The following is a 19,785-nucleotide window of genomic DNA, read 5'->3' as shown; positions in this document are numbered from 1 at the left end:
GCAGATGATCAGTTAGCTGTTTTACAACTACCCTTTCAAGAATTTTTGAGAGAAAAGGAAGGTTGGAGATTGGCCTATAATTAGCTAAGATAGCTGGGTCAAGTGATGGCTTTTTAAGTAATGGTTTAATTACTGCCACCTTAAAAGCCTGTGGTACATAGCCAACTAACAAAGATAGATTGATCATATTTAAGATCGAAGCATTAAATAATGGTAGAGCTTCCTTGAGCAGCCTGGTAGGAATGGGGTCTAATAAACATGTTGATGGTTTGGATGAAGTAACTAATGAAAATAACTCAGACAGAACAATTGGAGAGAAAGAGTCTAACCAAATACCGGCATCACTGAATGCAGCCAAAGATAACGATACGTCTTTGGGATGGTTATGAGTAATTTTTTCTCTAATAGTTAAAATTTTGTTAGCAAAGAAAGTCATGAAGTCATTACTTGTTAAAGTTAATGGAATACTCAGCTCAATAGAGCTCTGACTCTTTGTCAGCCTGGCTACAGTGCTGAAAAGAAACCTGGGGTTGTTCTTATTTTCTTCAATTAGTGATGAGTAGAAAGATGTCCTAGCTTTACGGAGGGCTTTTTTATAGAGCAACAGACTCTTTTTCCAGGCTAAGTGAAGATCATCTAAATTAGTGAGACGCCATTTCCTCTCCAACTTACGGGTTATCTGCTTTAAGCTACGAGTTTGTGAGTTATACCACGGAGTCAGGCACTTCTGATTTAAAGCTCTCTTTTTCAGAGGAGCTACAGCATCCAAAGTTGTCTTCAATGAGGATGTAAAACTATTGACGAAATACTCTATCTCACTTACAGAGTTTAGGTAGCTACTCTGCACTGTGTTGGTATATGGCATTAGAGAACATAAAGAAGGAATCATATCCTTAAACCTAGTTACAGCGCTTTCTGAAAGACTTCTAGTGTAATGAAACTTATTCCCCACTACTGGGTAGTCCATCAGAGTAAATGTAAATGTTATTAAGAAATGATCAGACAGCAGGGAGTTTTCAGGGAATACTGTTAAGTCTTCTATTTCCATACCATAAGTCAGAACAAGATCTAAGATATGATTAAAGTGGTGGGTGGACTCATTTACTTTTTGAGCAAAGCCAATAGAGTCTAATAATAGATTAAATGCAGTGTTGAGGCTGTCATTCTCAGCATCTGTGTGGATGTTAAAATCGCCCACTATAATTATCTTATCTGAGCTAAGCACTAAGTCAGACAAAAGGTCTGAAAATTCACAGAGAAACTCACAGTAACGACCAGGTGGACGATAGATAATAACAAATAAAACTGGTTTTTGGGACTTCCAATTTGGATGGACAAGACTAAGAGTCAAGCTTTCAAATGAATTAAAGCTCTGTCTGGGTTTTTGATTAATTAATAAGCTGGAATGGAAGATTGCTGCTAATCCTCCGCCCCGGCCCGTGCTACGAGCATTCTGACAGTTAGTGTGACTCGGGGGTGTTGACTCATTTAAACTAACATATTCATCCTGCTGTAACCAGGTTTCTGTAAGGCAGAATAAATCAATATGTTGATCAATTATTATATCATTTACCAACAGGGACTTAGAAGAGAGAGACCTAATGTTTAATAGACCACATTTAACTGTTTTAGTCTGTGGTGCAGTTGAAGGTGCTATATTATTTTTTCTTTTTGAATTTTTATGCTTAAATAGATTTTTGCTGGTTATTGGTAGTCTGGGAGCAGGCACCGTCTCTACGGGGATGGGGTAATGAGGGGATGGTAGAGGGAGAGAAGCTGCAGAGAGGTGTGTAAGACTACAACTCTGCTTCCTGGTCCCAAGCCTGGATAGTCATGGTTTGGAGGATTTAAGAAAATTGGCCAGATTTCTAGAAATGAGAGCTGCTCCATCCAAAGTGGGATGGATGCCGTCTCTCCTAACAAGACCAGGTTTTCCCCAGAAGCTTTGCCAATTATCTATGAAGCCCACCTCATTTTTTGGACACCACTCAGACAGCCAGCAATTCAAGGAGAACATGCGGCTAAACATGTCACTCCCAGTCCGATTAGGGAGGGGCCCAGAGAAAACTACAGAGTCCGACATTGTTTTTGCAAAGTTACACACTGATTTAATGTTAATTTTAGTGACCTCCGATTGGCGTAACCGGGTGTCATTACTGCCGACGTGAATTACAATCTTACCAAATTTACGCTTAGCCTTAGCCAGCAGTTTCAAATTTCCTTCAATGTCGCCTGCTCTGGCCCCCGGAAGTCAATTGACTATGGTTGCTGGTGTCGCTAACTTCACATTTCTCAAAACAGAGTCGCCAATAACCAGAGTGTGATCCTCGGCGGGTGTGTCGCCGAGTGGGGAAAAACGGTTTGAAATGTGAACGGTTGGCGGTGTACACGGGGCTTCTGTTTAGAACTACGCTTCCTCCTCACAGTCACCCAGTCGGCCTGCTTTCCCGGCTGCTCGGGATCTGCCAGAGGGTAACTAACGGCGGCTAAGCTACCTTGGTCCGCACTGACTACAGGGGCCTGGCTAGCTGTAGAATTTTCCACAGTGCGGAGCCGAGTCTCCAATTCGCCCAGCCTGGCCTCCAAAGCTACGAATAAGCTACACTTATTACAAGTACCATTACTGCTAAAGGAGGCCGAGGAATAACTAAACATTTCACACCCAGAGCAGAAAAGTGCGGGAGAGACAGGAGAAGCCGCCATGCTAAATCGGCTAAGAGCTAGTAGCTACGCTAAGCTAGCGGATTCCTAAAAACACGCAAAGTGAATAATGTGTAAATAATTTAGAGGTGATTCAGCAGAAGGAGTGCTTTAGTTAAGGCACGTAAAGATTACACTGGGAAACAAATCGTAATCTAGATAACTAGATCAATCTAACTGCGCAGATTAAACAGCTAACAGATACAGAAAAACACTGCTGTGCTCCGGAACAGGAAGTGATACAATACCGCAGTGAGAGTCTGGTCTGTCCCCAGTAGAAGTCTTTCAGAAAGCGCTGTAACTAGGTTTAAGGATATGATACCTTCTTATGTGCAGAGTAGCTACCTAAACTCTGTAAGTGAGATAGAGTATCTCGTCAATAGTTTTACATCCTCATTGAAGACAACTTTGGATGCTGTAGCTCCTCTGAAAAAGAGAGCTTTAAATCAGAGGTGCCTGACTCCGTGGTATAACTCACAAACCCGCAGCTTAAAGCAGATAACCCGTAAGTTGGAGAGGAAATGGCGTCTCACTAATTTAGAAGATCTTCACTTAGCCTGGAAAAAGAGTCTGTTGCTGTTGTGTGACTGGGGTGCCTGGCTGGCTTTTGTTTCTGTCCTCTGTTTTTCCTTCCAGGTGGCATGCGTTCAGGACTGAGTGGCTGATGTGTGGCTGAGTTATTAGGACCTCACCCTGATCACCTGAGGCTGGTCATGTGCAGCTCGTCAGGACTCACAGCTGTGGTGCATCTATATGGATTTGGGCATGGTTGCATTTAAGTCTGGAGTACACAGTGTGTATTTGCCAGAGACTCGACCTTGTGACCAGACGGGTGAGATCGACGTTTAGAGAACCATCTCATCATCATGGACGCAGAGACCGTACCAGGTTTGATGCCATGGTCTGTGAAAGAGGAGGGGGTGAGGTCTCACGCTCGTCAGCACACTTCCTGAGGTACTTTAGGTTTTGTGACTAACATGAGTACAGTCAGTAGATGTGGTGTCCCTCACACCTTATTATATTGAGCTGTTATGTTAGTCATTTAATCAGCTTCCACTGCAGTGGAGAATTGAACTGGGTGTTCCATGCCTGCAGGGTGGGAAGCTGATTGGTGATTAAGCCAGGAAGTGTTTGCTGATTATGTACACCTTTGAGTGGTCTCTCTGTGTGTGGAGTGGTGGACTCACATGATGGTTTCTTCTTTCACAGACTCGGTTGGTCGCGGCCACCTGGGGGGTGTCGGCGGGGTCCTTGGGTCCGAACTGTTCTGGCTCCGGACCGTTTGTGCTGCTGGGAGCGCACCGTTTTTCCACCTCGCCAGACCGTGCACTTATTTGTTATTAATTAAGCACTCACTGTTATGTCATTAAATTCTGTTATCCTTTGAACCGTGCTCTGTTTCCTTTATGCTGGGTCCTACTGTCAAACGCTGGTCGGTTCTTCCACTGCGTCCGACACATAACAGTTGCTCTATAAAAAAGCCCTCCGTAAAGTTAGGACATCTTACTACTCATCACTAATTGAAGAAAATAAGAACAACCCCAGGTTTCTTTTCAGCACTGTAGCCAGGCTGACAAAGAGTCAGAGCTCTATTGAGCCGAGTATTCCTTTAACTTTAACAAGTAATGACTTCATGACTTTTTTTGCTAATAAAATTTTAACTATTAGAGAAAAAATTACTCATAACCATCCCAAAGACGTATCGTTATCTTTGGCTGCTTTCAGTGATGCCGGTATTTGGTTAGACTCTTTCTCTCAGATTGTTCTGTCTGAGTTATTTTCATTAGTTACTTCATCCAAACCATCAACATGTCTATTAGACCCCATTCCTACCAGGCTGCTCAAGGAAGCCCTACCATTATTTAATGCTTCGATCTTAAATATGATCAATCTATCTTTATTAGTTGGCTATGTACCACAGGCTTTTAAGGTGGCAGTAATTAAACCATTACTTAAAAAGCCATCACTTGATCCAGCTATCTTAGCTAATTATAGGCCAATCTCCAACCTTCCTTTTCTCTCAAAAATTCTTGAAAGGGTAGTTGTAAAACAGCTAACTGATCATCTGCAGAGGAATGGTCTATTTGAAGAGTTTCAGTCAGGTTTTAGAATTCATCATAGTACAGAAACAGCATTAGTGAAGGTTACAAATGATCTTCTTATGGCCTCAGACAGTGGACTCATCTCTGTGCTTGTTCTGTTAGACCTCAGTGCTGCTTTTGATACTGTTGACCATAAAATTTTATTACAGAGATTAGAGCATGCCATAGGTATTAAAGGCACTGCGCTGCGGTGGTTTGAATCATATTTATCTAATAGATTACAATTTGTTCATGTAAATGGGGAATCTTCTTCACAGACTAAGGTTAATTATGGACTTCCACAAGGTTCTGTGCTAGGACCAATTTTATTCACTTTATACATGCTTCCCTTAGGCAGTATTATTAGACAGCATTGCTTAAATTTTCGAATTACGCAGATGATACCCAGCTTTATCTCTCCATGAAGCCAGAGGACACACACCAATTAGCTAAACTGCAGGATTGTCTTACAGACATAAAGACATGGATGACCTCTAATTTCCTGCTTTTAAACTCAGATAAAACTGAAGTTATTGTACTTGGCCCCACAAATCTTAGAAACATGGTGTCTAACCAGATCCTTCCTCTGGATGGCATTACCCTGACCTCTAGTAATACTGTGAGAAATCTTGGAGTCATTTTTGATCAGGATATGTCATTCAAAGCCCATATTAAACAAATATGTAGGACTGCTTTTTTGCATTTACGCAATATCTCTAAAATTAGAAAGGTCTTGTCTCAGAGTGATGCTGAAAAACTAATTCATGCATTTATTTCCTCTAGGCTGGGCTATTGTAATTCATTATTATCAGGTTGTCCTAAAAGTTCCCTGAAAAGCCTTCAGTTAATTCAAAATGCTGCAGCTAGAGTACTGGCGGGGACTAGAAGGAGAGAGCATATCTCACCCATATTGGCCTCTCTTCATTGGCTTCCTGTTAATTCTAGAATAGAATTTAAAATTCTTCTTCTTACTTATAAGGTTTTGAATAATCAGGTCCCATCTTATCTTAGGGACCTCATAGTACCATATCACCCCAATAGAGCGCTTCGCTCTCAGACTGCAGGCTTACTTGTAGTTCCTAGGGTTTGTAAGAGTAGAATGGGAGGCAGAGCCTTCAGCTTTCAGGCTCTTCTCCTGTGGAACCAGCTCCCAATTCGGATCAGGGAGACAGACACCCTCTCTACTTTTAAGATTAGGCTTAAAACTTTCCTTTTTGCTAAAGCTTATAGTTAGGGCTGGATCAGGTAACCCTGAACCATCCCTTAGTTATGCTGCTATAGACGTAGACTGCTGGTGGGTTCCCATGATGCACTGAGTGTTTCTTTCTCTGTTTGCTCTGTATGCACCACTCTGCATTTAATCATTAGTGATTGATCTCTGCTCCCCTCCACAGCATGTCTTTTTCCTGGTTCTCTCCCTCAGCCCCAACCAGTCCCAGCAGAAGACTGCCCCTCCCTGAGCCTGGTTCTGCTGGAGGTTTCTTCCTGTTAAAACAGAGTTTTTCCTTCCCACTGTCGCCAAGTGCTTGCTCACAGGGGGTCGTTTTGACCGTTGGGGTTTTTACGTAATTATTGTATGGCCTTGCCTTACAATATAAAGCGCCTTGGGGCAACTGTTTGTTGTGATTTGGCGCTATATAAATAAAATTGATTGATTGATTGATTGAAGACGCTGTTGCTACGGTAAGCTTTGCCGACCAAATTACTTACAGAAAAATAAACTGTGCAAACGATGGCATTGGATTAGAATGGGAATTCCGTAGTTCATGCACTTGAATCAAAGTTTTTTTTTTGTGGTGTTGTCAGTTTTTTTTTTTTTTTTTAGCTTTTTTGGTTTCTGAATTCTTTTTCAGATAATGTTCACATAACATTGGTTATTTCTGCTATGCACGGTTTGTCATTGCTTTTTGGCACTTGGTTTCCAACTGATAAGTGGAAGACAAACAAACAGGCATAAAATTGGAACCTCCATCCAGTTTGATGTAGTTAAATCCATAACAGAAAAGTGAGAGTGATTGAGGCACTTTTGATTGAGATATAATGCAAAATGTACAAATGGGCTTTTCAATATTAAATGTCCACAAAATCCACAATCCGGATCAGATCCAGATCAAACTTTATCAGGTGATAGTGAGTGCCAGTCTGCACCTCACTTTCAAATATGAGAGTAACTGGGGGTATGTTTGATTAAGATATAATGTAAAATATACATTAAATGAGGTTTTCAATGTTAAATTTAAAAAAAATCTGTAATCTGGATCAGATCCAGATCCTACATAACACTCTTAAATATGTAAGAAATTTAATATTTTTTGATAGAGGTATGAATTTTTACAAAATTGTATAATGTTAAAAATAGGGATGTTTTCAATTTTCCAAGATTATTCCTGACTTTGCCCTTTGACTTTTGACATTGAAAATTGAATCAATTCTTGCCTATCAGGATATGAATCTTCAGTAAAAATTTCATAAGGATATATGAAAAATTGTGGGCTCCAGGCTGTTCACAAACAAACAGGCAAACAAACAATCAGGGGTGAAAACATAACCTCCTCTAACTTTGTTGGCAGAGGTAAAAAGCACATAAATTAAGTTATGTGTAATGAAACTAAATAACCCATGGAAAAAGTATTGGACACGCTTATTGAAATTTATTTTATTCTTTGTATGAACGCCTTTGTTGGTAATGACATTTTGTTGGTATTTCACAGGCTTATTTAAATGTTGTTTAGCAAAGTTTAAATGAGCTTCAACATGTTTTTCCTTCAGCAATGGAGTCTTGCGTGATGAGCGCACACATACACCATGGCAGTCGTGTGCATTACGTATTGTTTTCTTTGAAACAATTGTACCTGCTAATTCCTGGTCTTTCTGAAGCTCTCCACAAGTGGTCCTTGGCACTTGGACAACTGTTCTGATAATTCTTTTCACTCCTCTGTCAGACGTCTTGTGAGGGGCACTTGATCATGGCTGGTTTATGGTGAAATGATGTTCTTTCCTCTTCTGGATTATAGCCCCAATAGTGCTCACTGGAACATTCAGAAGTTTAGAAATCCTGTAACCAATGCCATCAGTATGTTTTGCAACAATAAGGATGCAAAGCTCTTGTGAGAGCTCTTTGCTTTTACCCATCATTAGTTGTTTCTTGTGTGACACCTTTTTATAGGGCATCAGTTAGGACTGAACCAGCTGATATTAATTTGCAATGACAAGGGGCAGGATTGCTTTGTAATTACTGATAGATTTCAGCTGGTGTCTTGGTTTTCCATGTCTTTTTGCACCTTCCTTTCTTCAGGTGTTCAATACTTTTTTCCTGTGTCATTTCACTTTATTACACATAACTTAATTTATGGGCATCTATGGTTTGAGTTCTTTGTATATGTGGATTTCTTTGGTTGTTACCGGCATCTGGTGAAAAATTCATGTCAATATCACCATCAGAAATCTATTTACTGAGAAAAAGGGTGACATGCTGAATACTTATTTTACCCGCTGGATGTAACCTGGGCTGGTCCATGTGTGTGGTGTCTCCAGCCAGCCATTAATACAAAGTGTCTACTGTCCTGTGTGTCTGTATGCTTCAATGCTTCAGTACCACGTTCTGTTCATTATCCTGCTTAGTTTGCCCAAGTAACAAGGTAGTCTTTATGCATATACACACACACACACATACACACACATATATATATATAATATATATATAATATGTAAATATGTAATATAATATATATATATAATGGCTTTGTGTGTCCAGGCATGTACCGTCGCACAGATAGTGTATTGATTGAGGAACGGTTCGAAGCTTACTATTAATAGAACCGTGTGTGCTGGGCGGACCATATATTACAGTTCACACTCTCCCTATTTCTAACTGCTTCCCATTCATAAATGCCACATATGATGTTGATTCCCCCCCCCCCCACACACACACACAGGTCAGGTCTGGGAGTTTATGCCAGCGTCAGTGCATCGCCACATTCACCACAGTACTGAACCATCTTGGATCCTGGATGGCAACCACTCAGGTAGACAACTGATCAATTCCCATCTCTCAACAACAGCCATCTATCTGCTGTAGTCAGGTGAAATATGGGCATTTCTTTGGCATTCTCCAGCCGCTCTTTCCTCAACATTGAGGCACCTATGAGCTGGATCATGCACAGAGAAATTTGCCATCTGGCCAAAATGTTGTTTGATGCTGAAGTTCCCTCACAATGCAAGTGATACTCCTCATCTTGGTTTCCCCGAGTAACTGTACATTTGACACAAAGCATTTCAAGTGGTAACCAAGGATCCTCTAACGAGACCTAGTCCCAAAGACATCCAGTCGTTCCCTTTGGTCATTGGTTAGCATCCATTCTCTAACCACCATACAGGAAGCACCAAGACCCTAAAGCCTTGGACTTTTGTTGTCCTGCAAAGATGTTAGCATCCCCAAAAAACTCCCTCTGGTGATCTCATTACTTTGTGTCATGAGATTACTCTTGAGTCAAAGTGTCGCTTGATGTCAACGAGGACCCAGAGATGAGAACATCACTGCAGAGATACGTGAATCTCTCTACATGTTCAGGACATTTGCCCAGAGTTGAACGTAAGGTCCCGTCAAGTCACTCTGAAGTCATGAAACTGCAAGAACAAGTCAAGTCCTAAGTCAGATCTCAACACATCACTCACAGACACACACACACACACACACACACACACACACACACACACACACACACACACACACACACACACACACACACACACACGACTGGTACAGTTTTGAGATATGGTTGTCTTAAAATGCTGTGTATACTGTAAGTGTACATATGATTAGATGTATTTCCAGTGAATTGGCTGTTTGGCTTTGTGTCTGTCAATCAGTTTGTGTTTTTTTTCCTTTCACTTCAATCATCACTTGCCTTTTTTAAATGCCATAATCTGCTGAGGGATAACTAGAACCCATCAAATACCTATTGATTGAAAATGCACACACGGACACTCCCACACAAATTCTGCATCTCCATAACTCGTATCGATTAACTGTTACTTAAATGCTTCTGTGTTGCTTTATTATTGCACATTCTCAACCTCTTCCCAAGCATTATGTAAAGAAACCTGCCAAAAAATTTCCTGCAGTGCACTTCCTGTTACAGTGTAAACTGTGTACAACTGCAAAAGCAAGAATGTATGCAAAATTTAAACAGTGATACTGGATCAAAATTTGAAGAAGTGCTTCTTTTTAATGTTTGCTTACTGGGGGTGTACACTTGCAAAATAAGTAATTTTCTTAATGTTGCTTAAACAAGTTTAAATCACATGGTGTGTGATACTTTTTGCTGTCATTTTTATAGAAGAATGCTGTTGAATTTTCTGTCTGGTTATTGTTTTTACTAACTTTTTAAAGAAATGCAATCAGTTAATAACTAGCCAGTGCAAGAATTTCATGGTCTTTGATAATAAGTTTAAGTTGCTATTCGAAATGAATGTACTGCATAACTAGCAGTAAATTTACTACTACAGGGTTACCAAAAAAAACAAAAAAAACAAACAAACGAACAAACAAACACCCACAACCCCTAAAAAATTGTAATAAATCATACAAAGGTCCATCAGATTTCCTGAAATTTCCTTGCTGGACTTAAACTTCAGCCTGTGTACCACCCCAATTCCAATGAAGCTGGGACATTGTGTAAAATGTAAATAAAAACAGAATACAATGATTTGCAAATCCTCTTCAACCTATATTCAATTGAATACATCACAAAGACAAGATATTTAATGTTCAAACCGATAAACTTTATTGTTTTTTTTTTTTGCAAATATTTGCTCATTTTGAAATAGATGCCTGCAACATGTTTCGAAAAAGTTGTGACAGTGGTATGTTTACCTCTGTGTTACTTCACCTTTTCTTCTAACAACACTCAATAACCGTTTGGGAACTGAGGACACTAATTGTGTGTGTCATGATTGGGTATAAAAGGAGCATCCCCAAAAGGCTCAGCCATTCACAAACAAAGATGGGGTGAGGATCACCACTTTGTGAACAACTGCATGAAAAAATAGTCCAACAGCTTAACAACGTTTCTCAACATTCAATTGCAAGGAATTTAGGGATTGCATCATCTACAGTCCATAATACCAACATTGAATGCCAGTGACCTTCGATCCCTCAGGTGGCACTGCATTAAAAACCGACATCAATGTGGAAAGGATCTTACCGCGTGGGCTCAGGAACACTTCAGAAAACCATTGTCAGTTAACACTGTTCGTCGCTACATCTACATGTTAAAACTCTGCCATGCAAAGTGAAAGCCATACATCAACAACATCCAGAAACGCTGCCACCTTCTCTGGGCCCGAGCTCATTTGAAATGGACAGAAGCAAAGTGAAAAAGTGTGCTGTGGTCTGATGAGTCCACATTTCAAATTATTTTTGAAAATCATGGACATCGTGTCCTCCGGACAAAAGAGGAAAAAGACCATCCAGATTGTTACCAGCGCAAAGTTCAAAAGCCAGCATCTGTGATGGTATGGGGGTGTGTTAGTGCCCATGGCATGGGCAGCTTACACATCTGTGATGGCACCATCAATGCTGAAAGGTACTCAAAATAGAATCAGGCATCAGAAAGACAAAAAATACAGTATAATCTGTCAGCATTAAGCAACAACAAAACTGAAGAAATACTAAGGTGATCACCGGCCACTCGCCCTAAGCTTCACTAAAAGACCCAAACTTTAGATAAAGTTGAGGCCGTGGCACGCTCCGTTTCCTAATAAGATGAATTTAAAAGTGTAAAAAGCATAGTAACATACCATACCAGTATGCTAGCCATACGAAAGGGAAAATAAGTACGTCTTAACTCTGGACTTGAAAGTCTCTACAGAATCTGACTGTTTAATTGATGCAGGGAGATCATTCCACAGAACAGGGGCATGATAAGAGAAAGCTCTATGACCTCGCAGACTTTTTATTCACCCTAGGGACACAAAGTAGTCCTGCACCCTGAGAACGCAGAATGCCGGGTAGAGTTTAATTAGGTCAGCTAGGTAGGGAGGTGCCAGTCCTTGAACAGTTTTATAGATTAGTAGCAGAACCTTAAAATCTGATCTAACTGGGACAGGAAGCCAGTGAAGAGATGCCAAAATGGATATAATGTGGTCAAACTTTCTGCTTCCTATCAAAAGTCTGGCAGCAGCATTTTGCACCTATTTAATGATGTCAGCATGCTAAATGCCTCATCATTATCCCAGGAGGGAACCAGAGACTATTATTTGATGCCGACACGTCCTTCTGGCAAGGTCACATGTCCTCTCTATGTTCCTTCAAAATTATGCTCCAAATAGTATGATTTGTTGGTGAAATAGGCCTCCAGACAGAATGTCTTGTCGTTGGTTGACCAAGACAACCCAACAATTTTTATGGGTTCTGTTGTTTTGTTTTTTTTGTTGTTGTTTTTGGGTTACCCTGTATGAGAATTCTATACTAGTAGTACATTTTCCATCATTTGGTATCATGTTTTACAGGCATTTAAAAGCTGTAATAAAATAACAGTCCAAATTGTGCCACATGTAGGCTGAGAGGGCAGAAATGCAGAAAAGGGTCATTTGTTTTGCAGTAGAGCTCTGTCCTCTCTCCCAGCCACAGTCCTTAGGATGCTGTGTATTTTGTGTGTTTGTATTGGTGCTTATGCCTTCTGTGTGTGTGTGTGTGTGTGTGTGTGTGTGTGTGTGTGTGTGTGTGTGTGTGTGTGTGTGTGTGTGTGTGTGTGTGTGTGTGTGTGTGTGTGTGTGTGTGTGTGTGTCAGCACACCTTCCCCCAGGCTACATGGCTGTTTGTTGTGTTTCTATAAATATTCATAGCCACAGCATGCATTTACCTCAAACAGATTGACTTCAGTTACGTTTGACAGCTGAAGTTCTGCTGTTGTTTCCCCACTGATTTGCAGGCGGAGGTCTAAACCCAGTACCTGTGTGTTTGTCTTTCCTCCCAGGATCCATCCTTCTCTCTCCTCCTACACGACAAGCTTCAGGTGCCCAACAGTTCTCGGCGTGCGTGGAACGAACGTGACAGTCGCTGTGATGTCTGCACCACTCACCTCACTCAGCTCAAACAGGAAGCTGTTCGCATGGTCCTCACCCTTGACCAGTGGGATTTGTCTCCCACCTCTTCACTACCCACCCTGGGTGGACGATATGTCTCTCAAGGAACTCGGGGGCTGATGGGGGCATCGGCAGCACAAGGTGCTCCTGGATCACAAGACTGGCCTCCTCCCTTTCCTCCTTCATCTTCCTCATTGGCTGCGGCTGCTGTCTCACACCCCCCTCACCCATCCTCACATTCACTTTCCTCAAGCCCCAGCCAGACTCCAACATCCAGTCCTAGCCATGGGCCATCCAACCCCAGTCATGGGAGTCCTACAATTATGCAAATATCCAGCTCTGTAGCTACAAACCTACAAACTCCAGGCTTAGGACACAGGCTAGGGTCCAAGCCCAGCTCACTGGGGCTGGGAGCAGGCGTGGACAGAAGGAATGGTTCCCCCTGTGGTGGCAAATCAGCAACTGCATCCCAACAGCCAGCCGGGACTGGTGTGAACAGTCCAGGCATTAATAGCGCTAACAGCAGTAATAACGGGAATACAGCAGCTCTCCAGGCTCATCAGCATGTCAACCGAAATACGGGAGGAGTTGCTCTCTATCCGTATCAGGTAGGCAAAATAAAAGTATGCATGTGATTCTGTGTCTGCTCACACATTCATTTTAACCAACTCACCTGAAAATATGGCTGACCAGGATTTTGGAATTACCATGGGAACTGGGTGAATGAAATCTGGTATTATAATATATGCAAGATTATATCAGTAAGCAACAAGCTGCTGCTGTGCAGAAGAATATATCAAACAGCTGACACAAGTGTCACATGGAAGACAGAGAAGGGAACTAAATGCTGTGCATTTTAATATTCAGTGTATTTTTACCTACCAACTTAACATGACCTTCTTTGTTATCTGCTGACATTAAATATGTTCATCATTAGAAGCAGAATGTCTTTTGTTCACCTCCTCTGCCAAGCATTGGCTTCATGCTACATCATTTTGTATAGTAGCTCAAAAATATGAAAACACAAGAAAGGGTATATCAAGTCATGCAAATGACTTGTGTGATTCAGTGATGCCATAATATATGGTTCTGTGTGACCTTGACATATGATCACCAAATTTGAGCCACTTTATCTGTAACTATCACGCAATCCAGCCACCATTTTTAACCCAAATTGGTTCCAAACTGTTTGAGTTAAACATTGGCAACCTTGAGTTGGGCTTCAAGGTCACCAAATGTCAAGGGTCAATCGACCAAAGGAAAGGTAATATATGACTTCATATTAGTGTTTAAAAATAATAACTGAGTCAGCAGAATAGCCATATTAAGTATTCCCTACATATCTAAGTATTGGGCCAAAAATTTTGTAGTAGTCAAAATTAGATTAGAACTCTTCAGTTATTTTGTTCACACACAGACAGACACACAGGACTGAAAACATCACAGCTGCATGTGAAGGTAAGGAAATCGTAAAGCCATAGAGTGTGAGAGTAACATTAACCTGTTATTTATTTAAAAACAAAGAAAGAAAGTTGATATGCAAAGAATGTGTAATGGAAGATTTAGCAATGTGGGATTTTTTTTTATTTTTTACAGAATAAGTATCTACATTTATATTAGAAATACTTGTGCAGTGACCTTGAACAACCAGTCAGTTGATCTTATCCATTAAATAAAAAGTAATGAAACTGACAAAAAATTGTAAGATTGTTTAGTGAGCAGATAAGATAGGACGGCATCAAGACAACAAATAAATTGTTATATTACAATTATTACAATATTACAATATTGAAATAATTTGATAAACAGTTTGGCACTTGTTAGAAAAACCCAAACCTGAAACGGTTTTTCTCTCTTCTTGTTTTCAGGAGTATTGCTTTAACGTTTTCATTGATGACAGTGTTTTGAAATGTGAGTGGCTGGAAGCTTCTTGTGGAGCAAATCATACACAAACAGGGAACAATCTACCAGGATATGCTGTTTAATAAAATTTTTAACAGGTAGCAGCCTGGTGTTACCCAACGGACACATATATTGTCATAAAACAGATTTTGCCAGTGCGACGCTCAGTGGTGGGCCACCAGGGCCAGAAAAACATTCTCTGCTGGTCTTGATACTGTTGGTGAGAAAATTAATTTTCATTCATGTTACTTTATTTATTTATTTATTGACATTTATTTTTCAGAGCAATGAGATCATTGACGCTGTCCCTGAGCTGCACTGCTTCCAGATCAGCTCATGTGGATAAGAGCTTTTTTATCCAGTCAGAGTTCTCCCTTCTGTCTCTGGGTGGAAGATCTTCTGAGGCCTTCAGAATTTCAAGTGAATCCCTCTGATGCTGAAATATATGGGGACAGTTCTTTGGATTGTCATGTTCTTGATCCAATCAGATTTGTACGGTGGCTTGGAGGTGCAAACCAATATTACAAATTTTACAAAGCTTGAGACAAATTCACATTTAAAAAAACAATTTTACATATCATAATACAAAATTACATCACCATAACACATTTACAAGTTCCAAAACAAATTTACATTTTAGAAAACTAATTAACAAGTTCTGAAACAAAATTACATTTTAGAAAACAAATTAACAAGACGTGAAAAACTTTTACAAACGCTGAAACAAATTATCAAGTCCCGAAACAAATTTACAATCTGTATCAACCGGAAAGGGAATGTCCCAACTCTGGGGTTGACCCGGAAATGAAAGCAGGAGCGGCAGATTAAAGTTTATTTTAGTTACGTTTTGCCCATTTTGTGGAAAACACATGAGCCGCTTTTCGTGTTTTTAATTCAAATGGACTCAGCTGACAGACCAGATATGCTGCAGCAGTGCATACGGTATTTTAATGAGGGACACTCGTACGCTGTAATTGTGGACATGATGTCATGTTTACATGATGTGCACATCAGCTTGCGGTCTTTGAAAAGCAAACTGAATGAAGCCGGGTTTTATCGCAGAAAGGATTTATCCGCTACAGACGCAATAACAAGGGCCATACGACTGGAACTTCGTGGACCTGGACAGCTGTTTGGCTACCACATGATGTAGCAGGTACTCAAACAGAAGTATCATCTGCGAGTGAAGAGGGACCATGTAATGAATTTGCTCCGGGAGCTCAATCCTTGGGGTGCGAGAGAAGAGCACGTAGAAGGTTTATAAGGAGAACCTACCACTCCATGGGACCGAACTCTATGTGGCACGCAGATGGTTATAATCTCAAGCCATTCGGTTTGGCTCTTTCAGGCTGTATCGATGGGGTTTTCACGTAAATTACTATGGCTTGAATGTGGACCAACAAATAATAACCCAGCTGTGATCGCTCACTATTTCCTGTCATGTGTGCGAAAACTCGGCATCATTCCCATGAGACTGAGGACTGACTGTGGCACGGAAAACGGGACCATGGCCGCAATTCAGTGCACCGTACGTCACAACCACAATGACTACTACTCTGGAGCGTCCAGCCACATGTATGGCTCATCCACAACCAACCAGAGGATTGAGTCTTGGTGGTCCATATTCAGAAAGGGAAGGTGAGTGACCTTAGTAAAGTAATTCAATTATGTGTAACCTTCATTTATTAATTCAAACATATATGCTTAAAATGAGTGTTATTTTATCGTTTTCTTATAGGGGTCAGTTCTGGATGGAGCTATTTGCAGACCTTAGAGATGCCGGATACTTCAACGGGAGTCACGAGCATCAGTGTTTACTGAGATATTGCTTTGGAAATGTTATTCAGAAGGACTTGGATGAGTGTGTGAGACTGTGGAACAGCCACAGGATTCGCCCCTCTAGAACAGCATCATGTCCAGGAGGAGTGCCCAATGAACTCTGCTACTTGCAACACAGATAATACTTTGGTGATAGATGATGCTTGTGTTTGTTTTCCTTTTATCTTAAATTTAAATAAATGTAATTATGTCTTCTGTTTAACATAGGTTTTGCTCCAGAGACTGTGGATTTAAAGTTGAACAGGTTGAACTTGATGGCTTTCCTGAGGCACTTCCAACAAGAGCTCCATGCGGGGATGCAAACATGCAGGAGTACTTGGACTTTGCCATGGAGCACACTCATTTACAGAAGCCTGAGAACTGGCAGTCTTCAACTGAACTCTATCTGAAGCTAAAACAAATTGCTCAACTGTGAGTTGAAGGGAGGTTTATTGTGATGGTGGAACATGTACACAAAGTGTCTGAATTAGTCACCCACAACTTCTGTACCTCAAAGCTGGAAATAATGAATAAAAATGAAGCAAATAAATTTGAATTTATTACATTTTATGTTATAGAAAACAATATCTCTTTAAATACTTGGGGGTTTTTTTCAGTCTAAATCCAAAACAGTGATTCATAAATACACAACAGTATGAGAATCATTGATTGAAAACAATTATTAAAATGCTAACTGCTCTCATACCCTTACATAATAAAAAACTTATTTAACAAAAGCAATGTGCACCTAGAACTGCAACAAAGAACAAATAACATTTTTAGAGTCTGAGCTCTAGGGGTATCCGGTTATATGGCTTATAAACAGCCAAATCCTGGACTATTTTGAATTCTGAATTCCATTTGTGATTTAAACACACTGTATGAACCCAGGAGTGGTAATTTCAAAACGTTTGAACATGTATTTGCCATTGGGAATGGCGAATCATCCAGGAACTCTATTTGTGGCAATAGATCCAAACCAGATGGGGCAAGTGATGTCAGCCCAGTTGCAAACATCAAAATATCCTCCACAGACACAGCAGCCTCACTTTCTGCAAAGAAAGACATGTTCATATATAATCAGGGGTGCACATAACTGGTACTCATCATGGTCATGTGTGCTAAAAAAAATCATTGATGCACAGCAGACAGCACACAGAGAGAAACACTTTTCCTACAATCTGTCATTGCTTTCGTCCTATGAAGTTCTTCCCTTGTGTTTTCTGTTGTGCATATTTTATTTTTAGCATGTACAAGCACCATGAGTACCAGTTATGTGCATGCCTGTATATAATGCATTTTAAATTCAGTTGTAACTTCCAGAACAAAATAGGATCTTTTTTAAAAGATATTTTAAGCTTTTTGCAACTTCACCACAAACAACTCCCAGTTGAGAAACACTAATATATACCATGGTAATATGATTTTTCAAGCAATTACAAAAAACCTTACCTTCACAATCAAGGAGAAAGTCGACCCAGTAGGCCAATGTTTGACTTTCTTTTAGTCTCCTGGTACTTCCTGAAGGGCTGAGGTCAGGTTTGAAGATTCTTTCAAGCTCAAAGCCAGTGAGTCGCTTTTCAGAGTGGCACAGGACCGGGGTCAGCAAAGTAGGGTGTTGCTGTAGTGCACTCAGAAACTGAAGAGCTGAAAGACCATCTTTGAATCTGCAAAGTGAACACAGACACTTTCACTGCTGTGTTCCAACTGCATTTATCTTACCAACAATTACAATCCACCTAAACAAATGGCATGTGTGTAAAGTTTGTAGCTGTACAGATTTCCATCAAAATTTGTTTCCATGTTCCACTTATGTCATATAAAACCACTAGCTTAAAAAAAAAGTATTTTATGGCTTTGACATGAAACGCGCTCCTCTCAAAAAGTGTGTCCCTGTGCAATAAAACAAACGAACCCTTCTTTTGTGGCTTATAACAACACCCGGCATCCTTATTGTTTAATCAGTCTGGTGTCTTTCAAGTACTTAAAAAGCCAACACTTCCCCCCTCTCACTTGATCTTATTGCTAAAATACTTCCTACAGAAACTTCTTTCAGGCCTTATAATTGATTTCCTTCAGTTTTTACATTTTATGGCTTTATTTTGACATGAAACACACTCCTCTCAAAATGTGTGTCCCTGTGCAATAAAACAAACCTTTCTTTTGTTGCTTATAACGGTAGCCGGCATCCTTACTGTTGCACTGCTGCATCAGTCTGTTATAGCAGTACTAAATCCTCTCGCCGAGTCAAAGCCAACACTTTACCCCTCGCACTTGAACTTATGGCTAAAATACTTCCTACAGAAACTTCTTTCAGGTCTTACAATTGATTTTTTTCAGTTTTTACACTTTAATAGACTCAAAAATGACTAGATATATTTTGAGGTAAAATCAAACAATGTGCAAAATACTGTTAAATATTTACCTCCACCAAGGAGGTTATGTTTTCGGTCGCATTTGTTTGTTTGTCTGTCTGTTTGTCAGCAGGATAACTCAAAACGTTTTGAACGGATTTTGATGAAATTTTGTGGAGTGGTTGGAAATGACAAGCGGAACAAGTGATTAAATTTTAGTGGTGATCCAGATCACGACCCGGATCCAGGAATTTTTTTTAATGATTCTTCACCATTGTGGGATAGGGGGAATTTTGACATTCTAGTTTCTAACTCCACAAAAACAAGGCAGAAAGGCTTGAAAAAAATTAGGGTGTAACATAGTCAAATGTTCTATCAAACAACAAAGTTTGGAGATGATCGGATCCGGATTCCGGATTCCGGATCTGGTGATCCAGAATATGCAAAAATATAGGGAAAATGGAAAATGTGTCAGTGTGAGGTGACAAATGAAGCTAGAGATGCACAACTAACACCAAATTGTAGCTGGATCTGTACTGATTCAGTTAGGTGTCATCAGATTTGATGTAGCTTCAAATGTTATGGAGCTAGATCCAGAAGAAAACCACCATTACCAAAAATTTGTTTTTATACAATAACTTTTGTAGAGGTATGTCTTTCGTAGATAGCCAAACCGCCTGCCCAGGCTGATACGTAGGGGCTGGGGCACGCCGGCGGTCCGCATGGGCCTTAGCCCTCGTCCGGGCTTTGAGCAGGGCAGAGCGGGCGGTACGCCACACCCGACAGCACCTCCTCAGATGGGCCTGGACCGAGGGCACCCCGAGCTCTCCCTCCACTAGCGG

The 19,785-nt window shown here is 40.5% G+C and overlaps 1 protein-coding gene across 2 annotated transcripts in view; it reads left to right on the top strand.

The window, feature by feature from the left end:
• The window catches only part of kif26ba (kinesin family member 26Ba), a 430,401-nt gene that overhangs the window by 111,503 nt on the left and 299,113 nt on the right, over positions 1 to 19,785 (top strand). For both annotated transcript variants that reach the window (XM_034187958.1, XM_034187951.1), the window contains exon 3: positions 12,761 to 13,477. In XM_034187958.1, coding sequence (XP_034043849.1) covers positions 12,761 to 13,477 — 717 coding nt within the window. The remainder of the gene's footprint in view (positions 1 to 12,760; positions 13,478 to 19,785) is intronic.

This window comes from Thalassophryne amazonica, chromosome 2, assembly GCF_902500255.1.
Source record: "Thalassophryne amazonica chromosome 2, fThaAma1.1, whole genome shotgun sequence".
NCBI lineage: Eukaryota > Metazoa > Chordata > Actinopteri > Batrachoidiformes > Batrachoididae > Thalassophryne > Thalassophryne amazonica.
Note: the sequence above shows the minus strand (reverse complement) of the source record. Positions and strands in the feature narration are given on the sequence as shown.